This window comes from Lepisosteus oculatus, chromosome 5 (assembly GCF_040954835.1).
Source record: "Lepisosteus oculatus isolate fLepOcu1 chromosome 5, fLepOcu1.hap2, whole genome shotgun sequence".
Lineage (NCBI taxonomy): Eukaryota > Metazoa > Chordata > Actinopteri > Semionotiformes > Lepisosteidae > Lepisosteus > Lepisosteus oculatus.
In genome coordinates, this window is record NC_090700.1 from 30570571 (window position 1) to 30591282 (window position 20712).

The 20712-nt window shown below is 42.3% G+C and overlaps 1 protein-coding gene across 1 annotated transcript in view; it reads right to left on the bottom strand.

Annotated features, from left to right (window-relative positions):
• Window positions 1-20712, bottom strand: part of elapor1 (endosome-lysosome associated apoptosis and autophagy regulator 1) — a 43973-nt gene that overhangs the window by 12181 nt on the left and 11080 nt on the right. The window contains exons 2-11 of the mRNA XM_006628294.3: window positions 13730-13850; window positions 10816-11002; window positions 9843-9990; window positions 8293-8373; window positions 7265-7370; window positions 6869-7018; window positions 5880-5968; window positions 4909-5086; window positions 3701-3829; window positions 2566-2656 (exon numbers count right to left, since the gene is read on the bottom strand). Coding sequence (XP_006628357.3) covers window positions 2566-2656; window positions 3701-3829; window positions 4909-5086; window positions 5880-5968; window positions 6869-7018; window positions 7265-7370; window positions 8293-8373; window positions 9843-9990; window positions 10816-11002; window positions 13730-13850 — 1280 coding nt within the window. The remainder of the gene's footprint in view (window positions 1-2565; window positions 2657-3700; window positions 3830-4908; window positions 5087-5879; window positions 5969-6868; window positions 7019-7264; window positions 7371-8292; window positions 8374-9842; window positions 9991-10815; window positions 11003-13729; window positions 13851-20712) is intronic.

The window sequence follows — 20712 nt, forward strand, 5'->3', positions numbered from 1 at the left end:
GATGGGATGCTAGTCCATCGTAGGGCAGACAAGACATGCCTATTCACACCAGAGCCAGCTTTCCCAGAAGCCAATCACCCTATCAGTATGTTTTTGGATTGTGGGAGGAAACCCACATGAACATGGGGAGAACACACAGACTCCACACAGACAGCACTCCAGGTCTGGAATGGAACCCAGGGCCCCAGTGCTGTGAGGCAGGAATGTTAACATCTGCACCAGCCTCAGTAATAATATATTAATACTCAGAAAATCCTTCTGAATCAGTGGTCCTTAGTCCAGGTCCTGGAGTATTCTTACATCTGTTTTTGTTCCAGCTGAGATATTCAACAAAGCCAGCAGCCATACCACCCTGCAACTCACAACTGGCAGCCCACTGAAGCTCAGCATGTATGAGCCTGGGAAAAACTAAGGTTGCTGCTGGAAGAGGTGCTAATGGGGCTAGCAGGGGGTGCTCACCCTGCGGTCTATGTGGGTCCTAATGCCCCAGTATAGTGACGGGGACACTGTACTGTAGAGAGGCATTGTCCTTTGGATGAGATGTAAAACTGAGGTCCTAACTCCCCATTATCTGTAAAGCGCTTGAGTGGAGTGTCCAGAAAAGCACTATATAAGTATAAGGAATTGTTATTATTATTATTATTATTATTATTATTATTGTTATTATTATTATTAACATTGAAACTAATTGATCCACTTAACTGAACTTCTTGCATGATTAGATGCTTCATAACTTTCTCTACTCAGACATTAGATTCGTCAAAGCTCTGCTGCAGGTGTGTTGTTGTGAAGCAACATCCTGCTCTTTCTCTCCTCAGCTTGCCTATTAAGTGGTTGCTGCCTTATTTTCCTTTAAACAGCTCTTATTAGGTGACCAATAGGTGATGTGCAGACACAGGTAGGATTGATAAGTCGTGGTAGCAATAGTTATTAATTATTGTTTCTATCCAACATCTGAGGAGCCAAAAAAGCCTTAATCAATACAGATCAATTGATTAACAGCTGATTTGGTGCAAACACACAAAGACCGCAGCAGCTGAGTTCAGATCCACTGATATAAATTGAGCTCCAGCACAAACCTTCACAAGGTGTGGAACTGAGGAACTTTCTCAAGATTATGGCCTTTAACACTTTAAGTCGTGAATTTTTGGTTTCATCTAAAAAAAAAGTCTTATTAGAGCTAGTCTTAAAGAGCTTGTATTATGTAGGTTATACTTATAACCATTCATTCTCTTTGGGAGACTAACTCTGCCCAACGTCCACCTCAGTTCTGCAGTCTAATGTTATTGCTCACTGAAATTCTTCCCTTTTTCCATTTTGAAAAAAAGCCTGACAGGCTATAAAAAAGGTTAAGAAGGAAGTGCTGCCTTTTCCAACTGAAACATCAGAGCAGCCGTCTTCCTAAGCTGTACCTGTTGGTTTAGGCCACCAGAGGGCGACCTAGGGAGAATCTAGAGAGGAAGTGCAGGCTTTTGCAAAAGGTTTCAAGAGAGAAGTCTAATAATAATAATTAATAATTTATAATTGCTTACACTTATATAGCGCTTTTCTGGGCACTCCACTCAAAGCGCTTTACAGGTGATGGGGACTCCCCTCCACCACCAAGAGTTGGTTTCCATTAGGGTTCTCTGTTAAGCGGTATAGAACACAAGACAAAGTGTCTAGTCTCTCAGCAAGATCAGACCAGTGTCATGGTGAAAGACTGTGAGTCTGTTTGCTAGGATAGTTTTAAAGAGTTGGCACTTAAATGAGCACCAGAGTTGAGTGCGTGCTACTGACTCAGGGTTTACAGTGCCTGTATAGAGTATTTTCCAGCTCTTAGGGAACAGGTTACTTGGAGATGAGTGAAGGAAGAAACATGGTTTGGTTTCCCAACAAATTTAGGTTTATCTTTCACTGGTGAGCTCACTCTTTGAGATTCCAGTTTGCTCTGTTGGGAAAGGAGATGGGAGTCTCTTTTGACAGGAGTGAGTGACTTCCATCTCTGGATCACGCTGAAGGAATCCTTTCACACTATATCAGTGAGGGACAGAGATTTCCTTTCCTTCCCTAGGGATGCCAGCCACAGCTCCCGCTCCAAGATTCCCTGTAACTTGGGAGGTTAGTGTGAGTTAAGGAAGATCTGATACAACCAGGAATATAAATGACAGCTCAAAACCTGCCCCAGGTTGAACACTTGCACTGTCCCAGCCTGTTAGAAAATGTAAGCTGGGGAGCGTAGATCACAGATCTCTGACACATCGCTGTGCACCTGAAAGAGTACTGGGCAATACCTAATTCTCAGGTCTGGAAATGTTCCTGAACTATTCCCCTAGTTTGGCCAAGTGTCAGACCTTCCTGGGTGTAGGACACGACCTTTCATGGCAAGATGTGGTGTAACAGTACGATAACACTGGACCAAACAGCAGGGCAGACTATAAAAAGAGCTAATGAGGATGCTGCACCAATATTATTTTATTCCATCCGGTGCATTACCCGAGGGCACACACTGAGCACGTCCCCGGGGGGAAGAGCAATTGAGACTTAGGTTTGTTATGCTGAATAATGGTAAAATGAATGGCTCACCTGTACCCTGGGACAGTCAGGATGAGCATCAGGTAGTCGGTGTCCGAGTCGCCTGCCGTGGTGTAAATGTACTCCCCAGCGACCTCCCAGGCTGTGGAGAGAGTCACAGTGCCTGCTGAGCTCATGGGACAGGCAGGGGCGAGCCAGACAAGGGCCACGAGCTCTCTGTGTTGACCAGTCAGGCCAGACGCACACTCAACAGCCACAGTACTATTATGAAAGATATCTAAAATAATCTAAAATCATATTAGTATCTAAATATAATATACGATCTAAATTAATATTTCCAATATCCAATCACTCCATGCGGGATAACGACCTGGGAATATGGATTTCATTGTGCTTCAACCTCTTTCCTATTTTAAATAAATCCATACCTATTGGATGATCTTGATGTGGCAGGGTTATGGGTAACAGCACCCCAGTTTCAGCCCTGAGCTAGACCCAGATAGATTCACAGCACACTTTAAAAGCACCAGGGACCCCTAGAGGTTTGGGGTACCAGTGTGAAAGCACCAGAGAGCCCCAGAGATTTTGGACAGCAATGTACTGTACATGTAAATGCACCAGGCACCCACAGGGGCTTGGGGCAGCAGTGTTAAATGCACCAGGGTCGCCCTGGGGTTAGGATAATGTCACAGCCTGGGTTTCACCTTACATAGCCCAACACCCCCTGTTGGGGTTACCATACCCTACAACAAAACACATTGTGGATGAGTACTGAACCGCTAACAGCAGTATCAGTATATTACAGTATAGCCTGCGTGACTCTACCCCAGATCTCACTACTCTGCATCACACAGGCACTGTTTCTACTGATTTAATAGAACAGTATTATTGAACCAGTCAGAGCAGCAACGACAGTTAATATTGGGCACTGAAGTGGACGTGACTGCTTTGCTCATAACATATACACCTCAAGGAGGGTTATTCTGAGGGGTAATTGAAATCCATGTGTAAAAAAAACCCTCACCCTTTTAAAATGTACTTTTCTATTAGCTAAGGCTTATTTGAAAACAGCTCACTGGAGATGTTCCAAATTCGTACTAGCAGATGCGCAGAGCTCAGGAAACACCAACAGAAACACTTGCGCATGAAGGGTTCCCTCCAGCCTGCAGAGAAGAGTCTCTCTCACCAGTGTGCCTGCCCGAGTCGCTGTACTCTCTGCTGAACACCGACGTCTTCATGTTGCTGGGCAGGCTGTTCCACCACTTGTACTCAAAGGCCATCATCGGCTCTGTTCCAGCTGGGCACGGGACACACTCTGCAGACAGGCAGGACCGTGACATGTCACTCTTACTTCACATGCTTGACTCTGTCTTTCTGCAGGACAGAGGGGTCAGGCAAGCCAGAGGTCTCTTGTCCCATTGGCAAGCTCAGATAGCTTTTTAAAGTGACACAGTCCCAGCGCTCTTAAACAGTGCAATGCTTTTTGTTCAAATGAGATTCAGGGTAATATAAGTAATAATATTAAGACATCCAAGAAACATGTGCACTACCAGTTCACAGTCATCCCTTTATATCAGTGTGATCTGATGTGCATGATTTGTGCCTCAGGTATACCTTCATTTAAAGTAGGGCTGTGAAGGTGATGTTGCCAAACAGCCAGCTCTATCGCAGTGCAAATAAATAGGGTTTTCACATGTAATGCTCAGGAAATTGTGTTAACCGATGCTGGGTAACAGTGACCTATTCGGCATTAAACTCTTATATGTTTAGCAGTTTAAAGTGCCAGCAACTGGGGTATTGTTCTGCTTCATTTAAAACACTTCTAGTTAACAATGCACAGAGATTCTTTCAATCTGTTTTGCAATCTGCATGTATTACATGACCCTAGGTGTTCAGATTATTGGTATATAAAGTGTGATACTGGAATAATGCATCTCAATGGGACTGCAGATTGTTGTCAATAATAAACGATAATCTATTATGGCAACCTTCAAGAATTCATTGATGCATTTGCTTTGCAACTATTTCTTCTCGGATATAGTTTTGGGAATTACATGGAGATCCAAATGAATGGCAAAGAGATCTTTCTGATAGCACTTGAGATTAATGGAAAATTCTACCGGTGTTATAAACTGTATAACAGCCATTCATTTAGGACCATCACAGGACATGAAGACATTCTTTGAAAAAGCTGACAGGGATCTGCTGTTGTAGATTCCTGTCTGTGGCACAGGTGATGTGATACTGGGACTGATAAGAAACTATCAACTAAACCAGACAAGGTGACTGTCCCTCATTGCTAAAGCAGTTATTGTATTGATGCTGTTTCCTGCCAGATGCATGGATTCCAGGTATGTCTATGGCAAGAAGATGGATGCTCTATAGAGACAGTACCTGTGCCATTGGAATAGGAGTCATAAGGACAGGGCTCGCAGGCAGAGGCGTTGTTCTTGAAGAAACCCGGGTTACAGGGAGGGCAGTTGATTTTTTCTCCAGAGGCAGGCAGCTTCACCGCTCCGTCAGCATTCTCACTGCAGACCTTTGGCTCAATCCACTTGTACATCAGCTGGGTCTGTAATATAGACATCACATGCCGAGCACAGATTACGCTCTCTCCTTTTATGTAACACTTAAAGTACATTGCATGCCGAGTACAGACTACACTGTTACCTATCAAGTAACACAGATTCGCATTGGCATTTTCCTGTGTATTTTTGATAGCAGCTAAATGGAGCACAACAGATGTGTCCTCTTGTCACATCACAAATTGAGTCAAGCACTGTGAGGTGTAATTAAATTCCTGTTTTATTTCAGCGTATTCTGACCATGCCGACAGCTACAAATGAGAGGAGGGTCTCCTCTCATTTGTAACTCTCGTCAATAAATATGATTAAAATGATAAAAAGGGATAAAAAGCAACACTTAACACAGTAGTCTAAAGATATGAAGAGCATTATAGCTGATGGTAGCCTCTATATGACTTACACATACGATCAACTCAAGCTACCAGAGAGACACTGCTAGCTGTCTCAACTCTATTCATATTGCGTTTTATTCCATTTCTATTACATCTACTATTATGTGACCTTATTTTCGTAACCTCAATTTTGTGATTTTTGTGATTCTTGTGATTTTTGTGAGCTCGCAAATAAGACATTTCATTGCCAGCAACTACTGCTGCACGCTGTATTGTTGTGCATTTGATAAATAAACTTTGATAAATAAACAAATTTGATTTGAACTGCTTCGCACTTAGAAAATGTGACTTAGCAGGAGTGTCCTTTGCTCAGGTGAATAAACCAGAACGAACGGACTACTGCGTCACGCGGGGGAATTCCTCTGGCCTCGGGGTCCTGGGTGCTCACCTGCCCGCTGGAGTCACAGGGCGTGTGTGTGTAGAAGTAGTCACTGGCTGTGCACGCCGGCCGCTCCTTGCAGGTCCCTGACCCGATGTCTGAGACACGGAGGCAAAGTGCAGCAGACGTCAACACGCAGGAGGGAAAGGAGAGCGCGGATCCCACACTTCCCACTGGCTTCTATAGGGGAGAGGGAGCTGGACAAGCCAGCTGGGGGTCCTGACTTGGGGAGGGGGGGACCTGGGACAAGAGTGTCTCTCCCTCTAGAAACATTCGCAGCAGCCACACACAGAGTGCTTGAGGTGGACCTGGTACCTACCAAAGGTGTCCAGGGAGCGTCCTGAGCACTTCTGGGTAATGTGATCAATGGGCTTTGAGTTGTGACTAATGTGCTTTAGGGGGGACTGAATGGGGAATGGCTCTTTCCCAGTAACCATTAATCTTCAGGCACAGAGGCTTGACCCTCCAGCACAATTTCAGCTGAAACAGCATCTTACAATTCTTTCAAGGTTGGGCAGTCTGGGATACCATCTCATTGCACTCAGTCGTTGTTATTCTGCCAAATTATTCCAATGGAAGGAAGTGCAAAAAGTTGCAATTGGAGATTCAACAACTGTGACAGTGTGGTCAGACACCACTTCTTGAATTACAGTGTGATCAGTAAATCCCCTGTAATCAATTGCCTTTGCATTGTTTATTCATCTGTTGCTTTCTTTTGAGTGGTTTTGTATGAGTGCAGCACAGTGGTACAGAGGTTTAGCACAGCTGCCTCGTAGTGCTGGGGGCCTGGGTTCAATTTCAGAGCTGGGGTGCTATCTGTGTGGAGTTTGTATGTTCCCTTCGCGTTTGTGTGGGTTAATTGGCTTCTGGGAAATTGGCCCTGGTGTGAGGGCATCTGTGTTTCTGTCTGTCTGTCTGTCCTGTGATCCTGGGTCATGAAGAGCAGCTGTCCTTGTCATCCCCTGAGCACAATCAGCACGAGAGAACCCAATGCATACCTGCATATTTCTCACTGTCGCACTGCTGGCACACTGTGGCACCCTTATTGGAGTAGGTGTTGATGGGGCAGGGAGCGCAGAGGGCAGAGCCTGGTTTGGAGCTGTAGGTGCCAGGCTTGCAGAGAAAACACTCCGAGGTGTAGGCAACCCCTTGGAAAAGGGAAACAAGTCAAGTGCATGTGTACAGGACACCTCGTGCTACCAAGGACGAACTCAAAGATGTGCATGTGTAGCTCATTCCTGACCACAGATCTATAGCTACCAACATGTGTTTTAACAGTCCAAGCAAGTGTTTACATTACAAGGTGCTCTGGATAGGACCTTTGGACTGGAGAATGGTTATGAAGGAGAATTAATGTTTAAATTGAGCATAAGACACGTGTGAGAAAGAATTACCCGTGATGGCGACGTTCCTGACCAGCACGGGCTTTGCCACCGTCTTAGATATTAAGAATCCAGTAGTTCTCCAGTACAGGACATTATTACCCCGACTCAGTGAAACCTGCAGGGACAGGAAGGTCCAGAAGTCAGTATCTGCCATTTTAAGAAGAAATACATCCTTCTTTGCAAAAGAGGTATGATTTCTAAATCAGGAACATACCAACAGAACAGACAGATATATACTGCAGGAAACGCATTTTTAAAAAAAAAAAAAACAGTAGCACTACAGACAGTAAGAAGAAATCTAGAGGAGATATAATAGTTTTAAGATATCATAGATAGGTTTTTCAATATCTTATAAACTCCTGAAGCTTAGAAGTGTAACAAAAACACAGGAGTAATTGCTGCAGTGACAGCAAGATGGATTTTGGTGGTGGAAATAGCAGGCTCATGGGTGTATTCGTGTATGCAAAAAAAAAAAACATTTATGATTGGGATCTGTGAAAAAAACAGCTGGGCAAGATTTGTAGATTCCACTAAGGAAGCCATGTTCCACTAGGAACCAAAGTGGAACATGGCTCCTTCTTCTCGTTGAACTCTAATCCTGACATTTATTTAAATTAGACAAATGGCACAGACAGTATTTGAGCAAATCTATCCACCTACACAATGGCATAAAATAGAAGTATGGTGAAATCCAAGACCAATAGCAAATAAATATATTAGCATACATTTATAAATATTAAATGCACTGTACAAAACAAGCAATCTACATAAAAGGCCAAGGTCCAGCTCCTACACAAAGGGTGGTGGGAGTCTGGAACAAGCTTCCTTGATTTGTTGTTCTAGATTGTCCTCACATTCGTAACCCTTTTCTTTGTTCTTAAGAGTCTTGTATTAGATCTGTGATTATAAGGAAGACCCTTTATTTTTTTTCTCTTATCTGCCTGCCTTTTAAGAGATTACCTAAGAATGCAGTTACAAAAGAAGAACATTAAAGACACTGAAGAGAAGTATAGAAGAAACATAAAGAGAAGACCTACACTGTGTGTATCCCAGTCTCCTTCTGTGGTCTGCATCCACCTGGTCTGGGTCTCAGTGGCCTGACATTGGTCATTCTGAACCTGGGAGAAAGACACCATAGAGATTTACTGATTCTGTTCTGCTGCTGTTGCAGAATCGCTGGAGATTAGTATCTATATGCATGTTCACATGATAACTACCACTCAGAATTCATGAATTCTTTTTAAACAGGGCAAATTGCCTTGGAGTTCATCTCTAGTCTTTTTGAGACTTGGAGGGGAATATGTGCTATTTCGTTTTTTAAACCTTGGAAATTCTATTACGCGTCTGCAACAAATGCAAGAACATCAGACCCAGAGACATCGAAAGGACTTAAGCTGTGTGTGACAAACCCTTCAGGACACATCTCTGATTCAAAGCAAGGGCACCTACAGTAAAGTACATGTTTAAAAAACAGTAAAATTGGAAGAAAAAGACAGGTTTCTAAAGCATTTGCTGCACACAAAATATTTTTCCAGATCGCATACACTTTCTCTTTGAAAATTTCCAATGGCCTAAGCGCTGGAAACAGGGGAATTCAGACCAACTACGTCACTAATAGAAACAAAGAAGCCGTTAAGAAATGAGGGGCCCTATTTAAAATAAACAGTATAGGTGCTATAACACTTACGAAGCAATCAGGATTGAAGGGTTTCAATATTGTATCCTTTAAACCACAAGACTCTGTAGCTGTCCGGGCTCAGGAAACAGTAGTGCTGTTTCATGTTCATAGTCAGGCTACAGAAATGTTAATCTTGATTTAAAAAAACGGCATCTGGCACTGTGGCTGTACTGCTTTTAACAATCAGAAAAGGTCAAATTAACCCTAATATTTCTGGTCCCACTGTATAATCCAGTAACAGAGATCAGTTCTTTCTATTGTTGTTTTAGCTTTAAGGAACTAGCCCTGATTTTTGTTATCACCACAATATTTGCTCCTAGAACAGCAGGCAGGTAAGGGCTGATGTCTTTACCATTTGGGCAAATGCAAGAGTGAATAAGACGGTGATCAAGTTGCCTCTGTTCCTCCCCTGTTTTTTAAATTATTCAAGCAGGATTGTGTTCTCCCAAAAACCTTACTCCTGCAGCTAACCAGCGCAGATGAACAACTTATATTGTAACACACAAAAGAAAAAATTTAGAAACAAATAATTAGTACAGCTGCTTCTTCCATCCACAGGTAAAATTCTTTAGAGATGTTCTTAGTGTTTCATGCTGTTGAGGCTGCTGATATAAGGTAAAAGAAAAAAATTCTCGATTTGCCAATCGAGCTCATAACAGATCCAAGCAAATTGCTCCAAATTTGTACTGGAAAAAACAGTGCATAGCTTTATTGATAATAATGCATTTTTTATGCAAAAATTACACAGTAGCTGTCATGTTTCATCGTTGCCTTCAGCTGTGCTGTGAGCTTTTAGATCTTTCAAAACATTTTTTACAGATCAGTCAAGCCGGTCGATCCAGCAAATGGCGTCTAAATATTTTACTGGAATATTAAGGTTTGCTGGTCAAACGCAATAAGAATGCATACGTAGAACTCGAACAGGATGTTGTTGTCGGGGTAGAGGTACTCGAAGGAGACAAAGCCGGCCTGTTTGAGGTTGACGGCGTATGACAGCGTGGACGTGCACTCGTCCGTGTTGGATGCGATGTATTCACCCTTGGGAGTCCAGGCTGACCTGTAAACACACACATTCTTTTCAGATATTTATTGGTTGCAGCCTTTGTCAAGGTTATGTCACGGTAGGTACCAGCCTGCAATGCCTAAAATGTAATACAGGCTCCACAAATCAATCTATTACAGTGCCCCTTGACTAATTGGCACACCATTTTTGGCAAGGTCGGGTTCTGGTGGGTACTGGCTATGACGTTGTTTTGATGTGAAACCTTTAATGAACCTAATTCAGTGTTTTTACTTTCATAAAAAAAATTGTTTTTTCTATAAGCCCACTGACAAAGGCTGAAATGCAACATGGGTTTCAGCGATCAGTCCATTCACAGTCTCCCAAGCCAGATTTGCGCACATAATGAGGATGCACAGGTTCCAGGAATCAGTCTATTACAATCTACATGATCGCTGGAACACAGGGAGGATGACACTGGCCCCATGGATCTGTTTGTTACAGCCTTGCAGGATGAGACCGACTTCCGGTATCGGTTTATTTATAACCTGATCAGGGGCGCACAGGGAAGACGCACTTGTTCCAGGCATCAGTCTATTAACATCTCCCTGACCACTTGTAGGCAGTGAGGATGACACTCACTCTAGTCTACCATGAGAATACAATCTTGATCTGAAGTGAGCTGCATATGTGTCCTATTTTGCACAACACAACATAATGATAAAATTATACAATACGCTTTGATAATTCGTCAGACACCTTCATCAATGTATTGGAAAGTTATTTCCAAACAGGAGCACAACAATAGAAGTTCACAAGTTCATCATTTGAAAAAAAAACAAAGGGTGGGGAATTCTGAACCCCAGTCCGGAGAACACGCACTGGGAGCAGTTACTGTAGGAAGAGGAGGGGTTTGCATCCAGGTCGCTTCCCAGAGTGACGAAGCCCGGGGGCACAACATCCCACTCGTCCACTCGGACCCCCGTCCCCAGGGAGTACGTTCCAGCGGCACACGGCACGCACGACTGGGTCTTCATCTCCAGGAACTCCCCCGCCTTGCAGGAGAACGCTGAGGCAAGCAGAAAACGTAGTCACATTCATTCAGCGTCTATCGAATTATTCAGCACCCAGTATGTCTGCACATTGCAAAGCGCTGCACATAAACCAAGCAAACTAAATCTCTAACATGACAAAGCACCTTGACAAATTGACAGGTATCTGGGGAGGTTAAATTGGGCAGATAGACAAGACATACTGTAGGTATGGTAATATATACTGTATATAATAATGTGCATCAACAATAGAATGTCATAGTCAATGCAGAATTTTACAGGTAGCCAGTGCAGGGGCTCCAGGACAGTAGTTATGCACTCAGTTGACTCTGTCCTCATTCTTAAACAGGAAATGTTTGATATTGAAAATGCTTTAACAAAATCATCTTTATGAAAAGTACTTAATCAATGTGTTATTTAATCGACATACTTCTTTCTTTAGATAGCCCTTATTGTTAATAGAGGTTTGAGTGTGGAGCCCTGATAGCCCATATTGTTAATAGTGTTTCAAGTTGAGAGCACTGATAGCCCATATTGTTGAAAGAGCTTCAAGTGGAGAGTCCTGATAGTTCATATAGTTAATAGAGGTTTGAGTGGGGAGTCCTGATAGCTCATATTGTTAATAGAGGTTTGAGTTGGGAGTGCTGATAGCCCATATTGTTAATAGAGGTTTGAGTTGGGAGTGCTGATAGCCCATATTGTTAATAGAGGTTTGAGTTGGGAGCTCTGATAGACCATATTATTAATTGAGGTTCGAGTGGGGAGCCCTAATAGCCCATATTGTTAATAGAGGTTTGAGTGGGGAGTCTTGATAGCCAACATTGTTGAAAAACGTTTGAGCTTGTGGGTTGCAAAGGAACAAGTTGAGGTTAATTCCACACTGAAAAGCAGAAAGGAGGGCTCCATACCTAAAATGTTTTTTTTTATTCTTCCTTTGTACTTTTTGACATAATTATTTACCTGTTTCTTTTCACATGGCTAATATACAGTCAAATCGGTTAATATTATACACTACACCAAGAAGTTTCAAGAAGGCTTCTACTTTCATTAAAGCAACGATACACCATGTTGTGAAAAAGTCCAAAAGTTTAGAGAGTACAATTTGAAAGACACATAAACATGTGACCTTTGCTCATCGTACCAGACAAGAAAAGCATGGTGTGGCTGTGGAAAATGAGCTTAACATTTTCTTTTTAACGTTTGGAATTAAAGCAAAGCTTTTTGTTCAGTGGGATTAGGTGGACCAAAAACTGAGGAAATCCCTGTTTAATCTCATTGGCAGAAAAAGGAAAAGGTTTGCAAGATAAACACGAACAGACTGCAGGCAACACCCTCATATAGAGTGAAATTAAGAAACAGTGTCACCACCCTTTTAGAATCTTAATTAAGTACATAAGAACAAAAGAATGGTTACAAACAAAACGAGGCACTTCAGACCATTAAGCTAGTTTGGTTCTTAGTAACTAATTGATCAGAGGATCTAATTCAGCTGTATTCTTAAAGGAAGCCAAATTATTGGTCTAAAACATTTTGCAGAGCAGCTTGTTCCAGACACCCATAGCCTTTGTGTAACAAAAAACGCCTTCTGTTCTCAGGTCTAATTACGCTTCACCATAGTTTCTGCTTGTGTTCTTTAGTTCCTGTTTGATATTTTGCACATTGCCAGTACCTATAGTCATCTTTGTTCAAAGCTAAAAATATTGAGTTATTTTAAGCTGTAGGATGTTCCAAAATGTGAGCCCTGGGCTGGGGCAGACTTTCAAAGCACTAAAAATGACAGGAAGTCATTATGATGTACACATGGTGTGATAGAGTCAAGTAATCATCTTACCTGAATACAGTGCTGAGGTAAATACAACAGTAGGTGCAACAGCATGATATGTCATAGAGTAAATTAGAGGTCAACATGACAAAACAAAGACATGGTCCCCCAGACACAGCATTTAGAAAAATTCAAGGAAACAATGTGACATGCTTTCACAACAGTGCCACCACAGTGCTGTGGCACCATGGAAATGGACTTATTAGCCAAAAGCAGTAATACAGGCAATAGGGTTTCATTTAAACCCCAGAATTCCCAGCAGTGGCCATTTGCTATGGCTCTTCCTGGATATCTACAACACCACAGCCCTGTAGTAACGATCCTCATCGTGATTGAGATAGATAGATACTTTATTGATCCCGTGAGGGAAATTGCAGTGCAACAGCAGCTAAACACACACAACACAGCCACAGTGTAACGAATTACACAGTGTAACGAGTTACTCACAGTCCGGACACACAAAGAACAAACTAGAACAGAACAGTACACAGAAAAATCGTATCACACATATGAATATAAATATAGATGTAGATATAGATATGGATTTAAATATAGATATCAATGTATTGCACAGGTCCATGGCATATATTGCACAAAAAATGGTTGTAAATGGGAAAAAGAAAAAGAAAAAGAAAGAGAACAGATGTAGCAGTAGATGTGTAGATGCGTTTAGTCCAGAAACAGGTCACTGTAGTGTAGATGCCATGTGTTCTGCTGTTGGAACCTCCATCTTCCATTTCCCTAATTGTGGGATACTATACAGATATGCCCTTGGTTATTACAGAAAGAAATAAGTGTACATATTTTATATAAAACATTGCCTTTAAAATAAATGATCTGGTGACATCTAAGCTCTGGGGTGACCTCAGAAGCCTGCCTGTCGGCCACAGAGAACGGCGGTGCTCAGGTGCCAGTCACTCACAGCACTGGGTGCCCTTGACGGGGTCTGGAAGACCGGTGCAGATTCCAGGGGTGTGGGGCACTGCCACCCTCCAGCGCGAGCCCAGGCTGTCGCACTCCGTGTACTCGAAGCGGTAGTCCGACTGCAAGACACACAGCACGCACACACTGTCAGCATGGCATGACAACACAACTGTGTGACCCATCCCAGCATAGCCCAGTCAGAATGGATTTGACAGAGTTTAACGCCATAAATGTGTAATCCAAGTCACTCATTTTAAACACAGGTTTAAACACTAGTGAGAACTCATGCAGTCTGTCCTTGCTTGAAACAGACAACACCACAGGAGTCTGGTTCATGTGTTAGTGGGGATGATTCATCATAAATGGCAATATTCCACAAAATGATGCATTTCTGACATCAGCACAGCAAAAAAACTATTTGCATTTTGTACCGTCCATTGGAGACAAGCGCACTAACTAAAATAGAAAGTAATGAAGAGAATATTAAAATCTAACGTCCGCAGGTTTGATAATACTGCTGTACAATACCGGACAAGAGTCGGCAACACAAGGGACAAGGAACTGAGCTCACCTTCACCCAGTGATCGGTTTGTCAATAAAAAAGATCTTTAAATTTTCCTAATATACTCCAACAATCTGTAACATGAAAGTTTCCAAAGGTTTTATAAACATTACTCCGATATCAAGTGCAAATCAAATACAGTTCTTACTCTACTTGAGTAATCCTTCTATGCAACTCTACAGAAAGCTATGCTAGAAATCCCCTCAAACCTCGCCAGAATTACTAGACTATAATTACAAAGAGCATAAACTGACAGATGTTCGCTCACCTTAGAAATAAAAGAAACCTCAAAATAAAAGAACCTTAGAAATGAAAAATAAAATATAAAAACTGTATGTTATGTCAAAAAACGTTTAACTTGGAAATTTCATATGTTTGGAAATGTTGCCTGGATTGCCTGTTTTGCATATTGTTCTACTCATACCTTTTGTGGTATTTTGGCAACACTGTGCGGCAAGGTTCTGACATCTTTTTATTTTATTTTGGAAAGAGTGTGGAACAAGTGTATGACTGTATAAATCCGGCATTGAAAACTAAAGGGAATGTAATCAATTTCCTTGTACACTCTATTACACCAGTAAAAATCTGCCTGCAAACACTGATCCTGCTCGGGGAAGATGTCTGTTTGCCCTTAGTAAAAATGGCCAACCCCCTCTTTAAATAAAGCACTTAATAAATATTTGTCCAGGAACCTGCCTCACCCTTCTCTCTAATCTCCGCAAAGGGGCTGTGTATGTTACCCAAGCTCTCCCAGGAACAGGCAGTGGCTCAGAAAGGCTAATTTACCTATACAAGAGCTGACAATAATTTCTAAAGAATTAGTTATATTGTTGCAGACTTTACAGTGCTGCCCTTCTTCATGTTTTTCCACAGGTTTGGGTTTTCTGTTTGTGGTACAAACAACAGCTTGTTAGCCACTGTTGTTCCCAGTGCAGGTACAGTATCTTAAAGATTGTAAAGGCCAAAGTCCCTTTCTGAAACTGTTTTAAGTGACACATCCATTCATCCATTTTCTAACCACTTCATACAATCTAGGGTCGTTGGGGGAGCCAGAATCTATCACAGCAAGCAATGGGCGCACAGCAGGATACACCTTAGACAGGATGCCAGTCCATCACAGCACCAACACAGCCAAGACAGAAAGCCAAATCGCAGACATATTCATACCCACACTCACACCAGGGTCAGTGTCAACCTAAGGGTGGCAAGTATTGAAAAAAAATGCATTACTTAAAACAGCTGTAGTAAACTGCTGCTATTTTGGAAGAAAAACAACAGAGTAGTAATTCTTAGAAATACTTTACCACAGAAACGTAGACCAAAAGAGCCATTTGGCACAGTGTGTTTGTTGAGCATGTAACATTAATGTAACTGTTTACACAACCGATTGCCTTTAACTATGCCTGCAGCAAAATTTATTTCTAGCACCTTCAAAAATGGGGAAGACCTAGCTCAAAAACACAGAAAAACAGTTCTGATTGCAGTCTAGTCTTTGAGATCATTGTGTGTTCAGAGTGACTAATCCCTTTAACCTATTATGATGTCACTTCAGGAGGTAGTAACCAAAATGATGGGGTCATATAATCCTTTGAAAAACATTCACCTGAAATTCTGTATTTCTAGTTTTAGCAAGAGAGAAATATAGATGCTATGATGAAGAAATAAAACCACATACTTACTGGCACCAATTTAAAAAGAAATGCAGAGCAAATATTTGAGAAATATCACAATGTAAGACAGTAGGCTAGGACCTTTTTGAGAAAGGTAACTGGCAAACATTACTTTTTAAGGGCTTGCTATTAGTTTTTATTGAGTTAACACACAATCACTGGAGCTTTGTGTAGAGTTTCAGGGCTTGAGTTCCAAAGATGTCCAGTGTGAATGCACAGTACATCACCAGGTGCTGCAGGCAGTAACCCTGATCTCCGTGCAACTGTCAGTCAGTCTGTATTCTGATACTCTCTTCATGAGCAATCATCACAACGCACCCAACAGAAATGAAAACCAATCAGCAACTTAGAAAGAGAAAAACAATTTCTAAAAATGAAATCGAATATGCATATAAAATGATCCCAACGAGAAGCCAAACATAATTCTATTCAACGCCAGTCATTCATGGGAATCAGTCACAGTGTTCTGCAAGGCACATTGCAAAAATGTGACTTTAAGGTAACTTTAGAATCAAAGTGGTTAAGTTGCTCTCTACGCTTTTGGGACTTTAGGCTGGAGACACACCAGCTCTGCAGTCATGTGGGGCATTCATCAAGACCTTTCGCGTCACAGTACCGTACCCACATTTACCAGACTATACTGCGCACATGTTCATTTTCTCCATTTATTTTATATCATCACATTAAACCTTCAGAAGCTTAAGAAATGCTGATCTGGGCCAATGAATATGTTTATGGAGTATTGACCTGATGCAGGTTCCCACCAGGGAGAAGCAAGAGGCTCCAGCAAATCGAAAAAGCCACAAGCAGCTGCTGGGCCACAGCTTGCAGTAATGTCGAGGTTGGATTTAATCAAGGTCCTTATCACTGTGGAGAAAATCCCATCAGAAGCAATATCCCACGGGATGAAACATGCTTTGTTCTACTGAAAAAGCTGGATGACGCAACCTTCTAATTTTGTTTTCATGCAGGTCAGATAATCCTTCAACCTGGTACAGGGTTTACCTGTAGACAACAACATCCCAGCCTTGCTAGGCTTACGAGATACAGTACATAAACAATACACTCTGTAACACATCTGTCCTCTGATCCCTGTATTTATGAGGTGAAACCGTGGCAACAGGTCAGGCAGACACAATGTTCTTTTTTCATTTCCAAGAAACCAGGCCTTCTCCCCACCTCAGTGAGCCAAGCTAATGATCCCCCTGGAACAATTACAAAAACACATATCTACACAGTGAATTTTCCTATGATCTGTTTGAAGACTCAGGTAATAGACCTTAGTTTCAAATAGAATTCGGTATTAATTCAAGGTCTTGTGGTCATCTTGAAATAAAATAGAAAACGATTTATCAGGCAGCCAGTTTGTATAATTGTTGTTTGTTCTTTGTGTGAAAATGTTTGCATTCTGCAGCTCAGTTTTGAATGTGTCATCACAGATATGTAAATATACACTTCCCACCACAGGTAATGGTAACAATGAAGTAAAAATTGCTATTTTTGCTGTATACTCAAGCAAGTCACATTTCAGATGAAAAGATGATTGTGAGGCAAAAGTACAGAATCTCTCCTTTTATTTCTGGGTATTTCTGTGCTTATACTGTACACTGTGCAGTTTTGAATTAATAGACGTTTTTGGGGCCGTTGGCTGGCAGGTGTTTCGTATGAGTCTGGTGTTTCCTGTTGAATTGATAGGGCAACATAAAAGAGCTGTGAATGTGAAGAACTTTGCTCTTCTGTTTGGTGTCTGCCTTTGGAGTCAGTAGGCTTAAACCAGCATGAGGACTAGAGCACTGTCAACAAGGTTTGGATATCTATGCAATTTGGATGCAGAATGAAAAGAAGAATTCCATCAGTACCATAGCACAGAAGCTGGGCCCAGCAAATTCAACAATGTGGTATATCTTAAAATGGGAACAAAGCCACTGGTATACTAAGCAATCGGCAACAACCATGCTGGCCGAGCAAAACTGCAGTTCATTATAGAAAAACGATCAGGAGCGAAGGCATCGCAATCTACTGTTCGCTGAAGACTTTGACAGCAGAATTGTAAAGGCTGCACTGCAAGATGCAAATCTCTCATCGTCACCAAAAATAGAGAAACCGTGTGAATGTTGGCTCACACCCCCTCAGCTTCACACAGTCTGATAAAGTCACTGTCTGCACACGGAATGGGCAGTTGGCACTAATATCTGTAGTATTTAAAGTACTGCCCCCTCCTGCTCTAGCACTCTGTCATCATGAGTTATCCCCTTGAGAGTCCTGTCAGCAGTGCTGTGCGGCGCAGTTCTTTGTTGTGCTGTGCAGTACAGTTCTATGTTGTGCTGTGCAGTACAGTGCTATGCGGTTTGGTGCGGTGCAATGTTGTGCTGTGCGGTGCAGTGCGGTGTTGAGCTGTGTTGCGCAGTGTTGTGCTGTGTTGTGATGTGCAGTGCAGTGCGGTTCTGTGCGGTGCAGTGTTGTGCGGTGCACTGCGGTGTTGAGCTGTGTTGTGCTGTGTTGTGTTGTGCTGTGCTGTGCGGTTCTGTGCGGTGCGGTGTTGTGCTGTGTTGTGTGGTGCTGTGTTGTGCTGTGTTGTGCAGTGCTGTGCACCAACCTCCTGCTTGTCTCCCGACTGTGATTCCAGATTCTCCCTGGCTTTGTCTACACTCAGATTCCCTAGCTGTGAGCCTGTCTGAATCTGTGTTTTTGGAAACCCCTTGCGCTTTGAAGTGTGATCTCCATCTTTGTTCACTCTCTGCACAACAGCCTTTGCCTGGATTTAAGCAACTGCCTGGAAATCACCAGCACTCTCCCTATGCTTTTTTATTATAAGACCAGATTACAATTTGCTAAAATGTACAGAGATAAGCCAGTAGAAGTGTGGAGAAAGGAACAAACAGCAGAGAGCCCAAAGCACCACCTCATTTGTGAAACATGGAGGTAGTCTCAGTCTGGGCAGCATGGCCGCCTTCGGAACTAGCTCACTCATCTTTGTTCATGATGTTACTAATGATTGTGGCAGCAGGAAGACTTTAGAAGTGTAAAGGTGCATCTTGTCTGCCAATGTACAAGAAAATGCCCCCAGCCTCATTATGCAGCAAGGCAATGACCCACAACACACTGCCAACGAACCAAGGAGTTCAGCAGAGGGAAGAAAGTGGAAAGTCTCAGACTGGGGAAGTCAATGTCCTGATCTTAATCCTGTCGAGGATCCCCTCAAACAACAGCTGACAATGGCTGCAGCAAAGGCTTGGCAAAGCATCTCAAAAGAGCAAACCAAGAGTTTGGTCATGTCAACGTGTTGCAGACTTGATGGAGATATTGCATGCAAAGGATTTGGGACAAAATACTCTATACTTTGGCCTGATAGTCATTTCTTCATGTCAAATCTGAATCGCTTGAGTATACATCAAAAACAGCAATTTTGACTGTTTTGTTCCAATACCTATAGGGGGCATGGTACTGGTCTCCACAGCGTCACTACAAAAGCTGCACTGTGGGACTGATCAGGATATCACAAATATTGAAGGCACTTGTCAAATCACAGCTCAGGACATATACTGTATGTAGTACACAGAGACTTGCTGAAAGTGCTGGCTAGAAGCAGCCAGTATTGCAGACATCCTATTCCTGTATAGGCCATGCTATTGGCTGCCTTTGGACTCTCCAGGGTGCTGGAAATTAAAAATAAAAATGTTGAATCCAAGCTCTGGCTTCCTCCCACAGTCCAAAGACACTGGTAGGTTAATTGACTTCACTTGGTGTGAGTATGTGTATTTCTGTGTTTGTGTGTGCCCTGTGATGAACTGGCATTCTGTCCAGGGCGTATCCTGCTTTGCTCCAGAAGGCTCCAGAACAGACTGGAGAGTGTGCCAGCATGTGACATCATGATTTGAGCTGATAGATTGAAATGGCAATGGGCTGGACACAGAAAGCAGGAAAGATCATCAATGGACACATGAAATACTGAGCTGGATTCCAAAAGACTAACTAAAGCTCAAGAAAGATAAGGCAGTAGCACAGACATTCATGAAAGAGTCTGGGAGAGTTCTGCATATGGAGTTTTATTCTAGCAGAGTATGAAACGGTAAACACAAATAAAAAATTAGTCAACACGACATCCCAACATATACGGGAATCCAAACATGAGTATAATTTATTCTCTTGGATCAAGGCTTCTCTAGGTTAGCAATTTAATGTGCATATCTTTATTTACGCAACCCAAAATCCATATATGTGATGAAGAGAAGGATGCTGGGTAGGGTGTAGAGCTAATCAGGGAAAGTAATGACTTCGAAGGAGTAGAAGGAAAGAAATGCTGGTCTCTAGATAAATAGGAGAACAAGAAAATGTTCACAGGCTGCTGTGCACTGGAGTGGCACGTTCTGAACTTTTACAAGAATTCAAAGTGAAAAAAAGTCAGCAGAGCAGAGCTGGGTCAAGACATTGAATGCAGTCCTGGCAGTGGCGGGGGGGGGGGGTGTTTAAAAATGGTTCAGAAACTTTACCTGTGATTCCAGATCTGAATAATTGCTTATTATGTGGAAAACCTCTTTGAAACGGTTTGCCAGTGTTTATGGAATGGCGTAAGAGAACAAACTGTGTGTTAAAATGATGTAATTAAGATTACAAAGGCACATGACTAGATTTTCATGCTGCGCTTGTGATCCAGTCTTTCTATTCTAGAATCCTAGAATTGCACAGTCAAGGGCAAAAGCTTCCATATTCTTCAAGATCAAGACGGAATGGATACAAATATGGAGATCC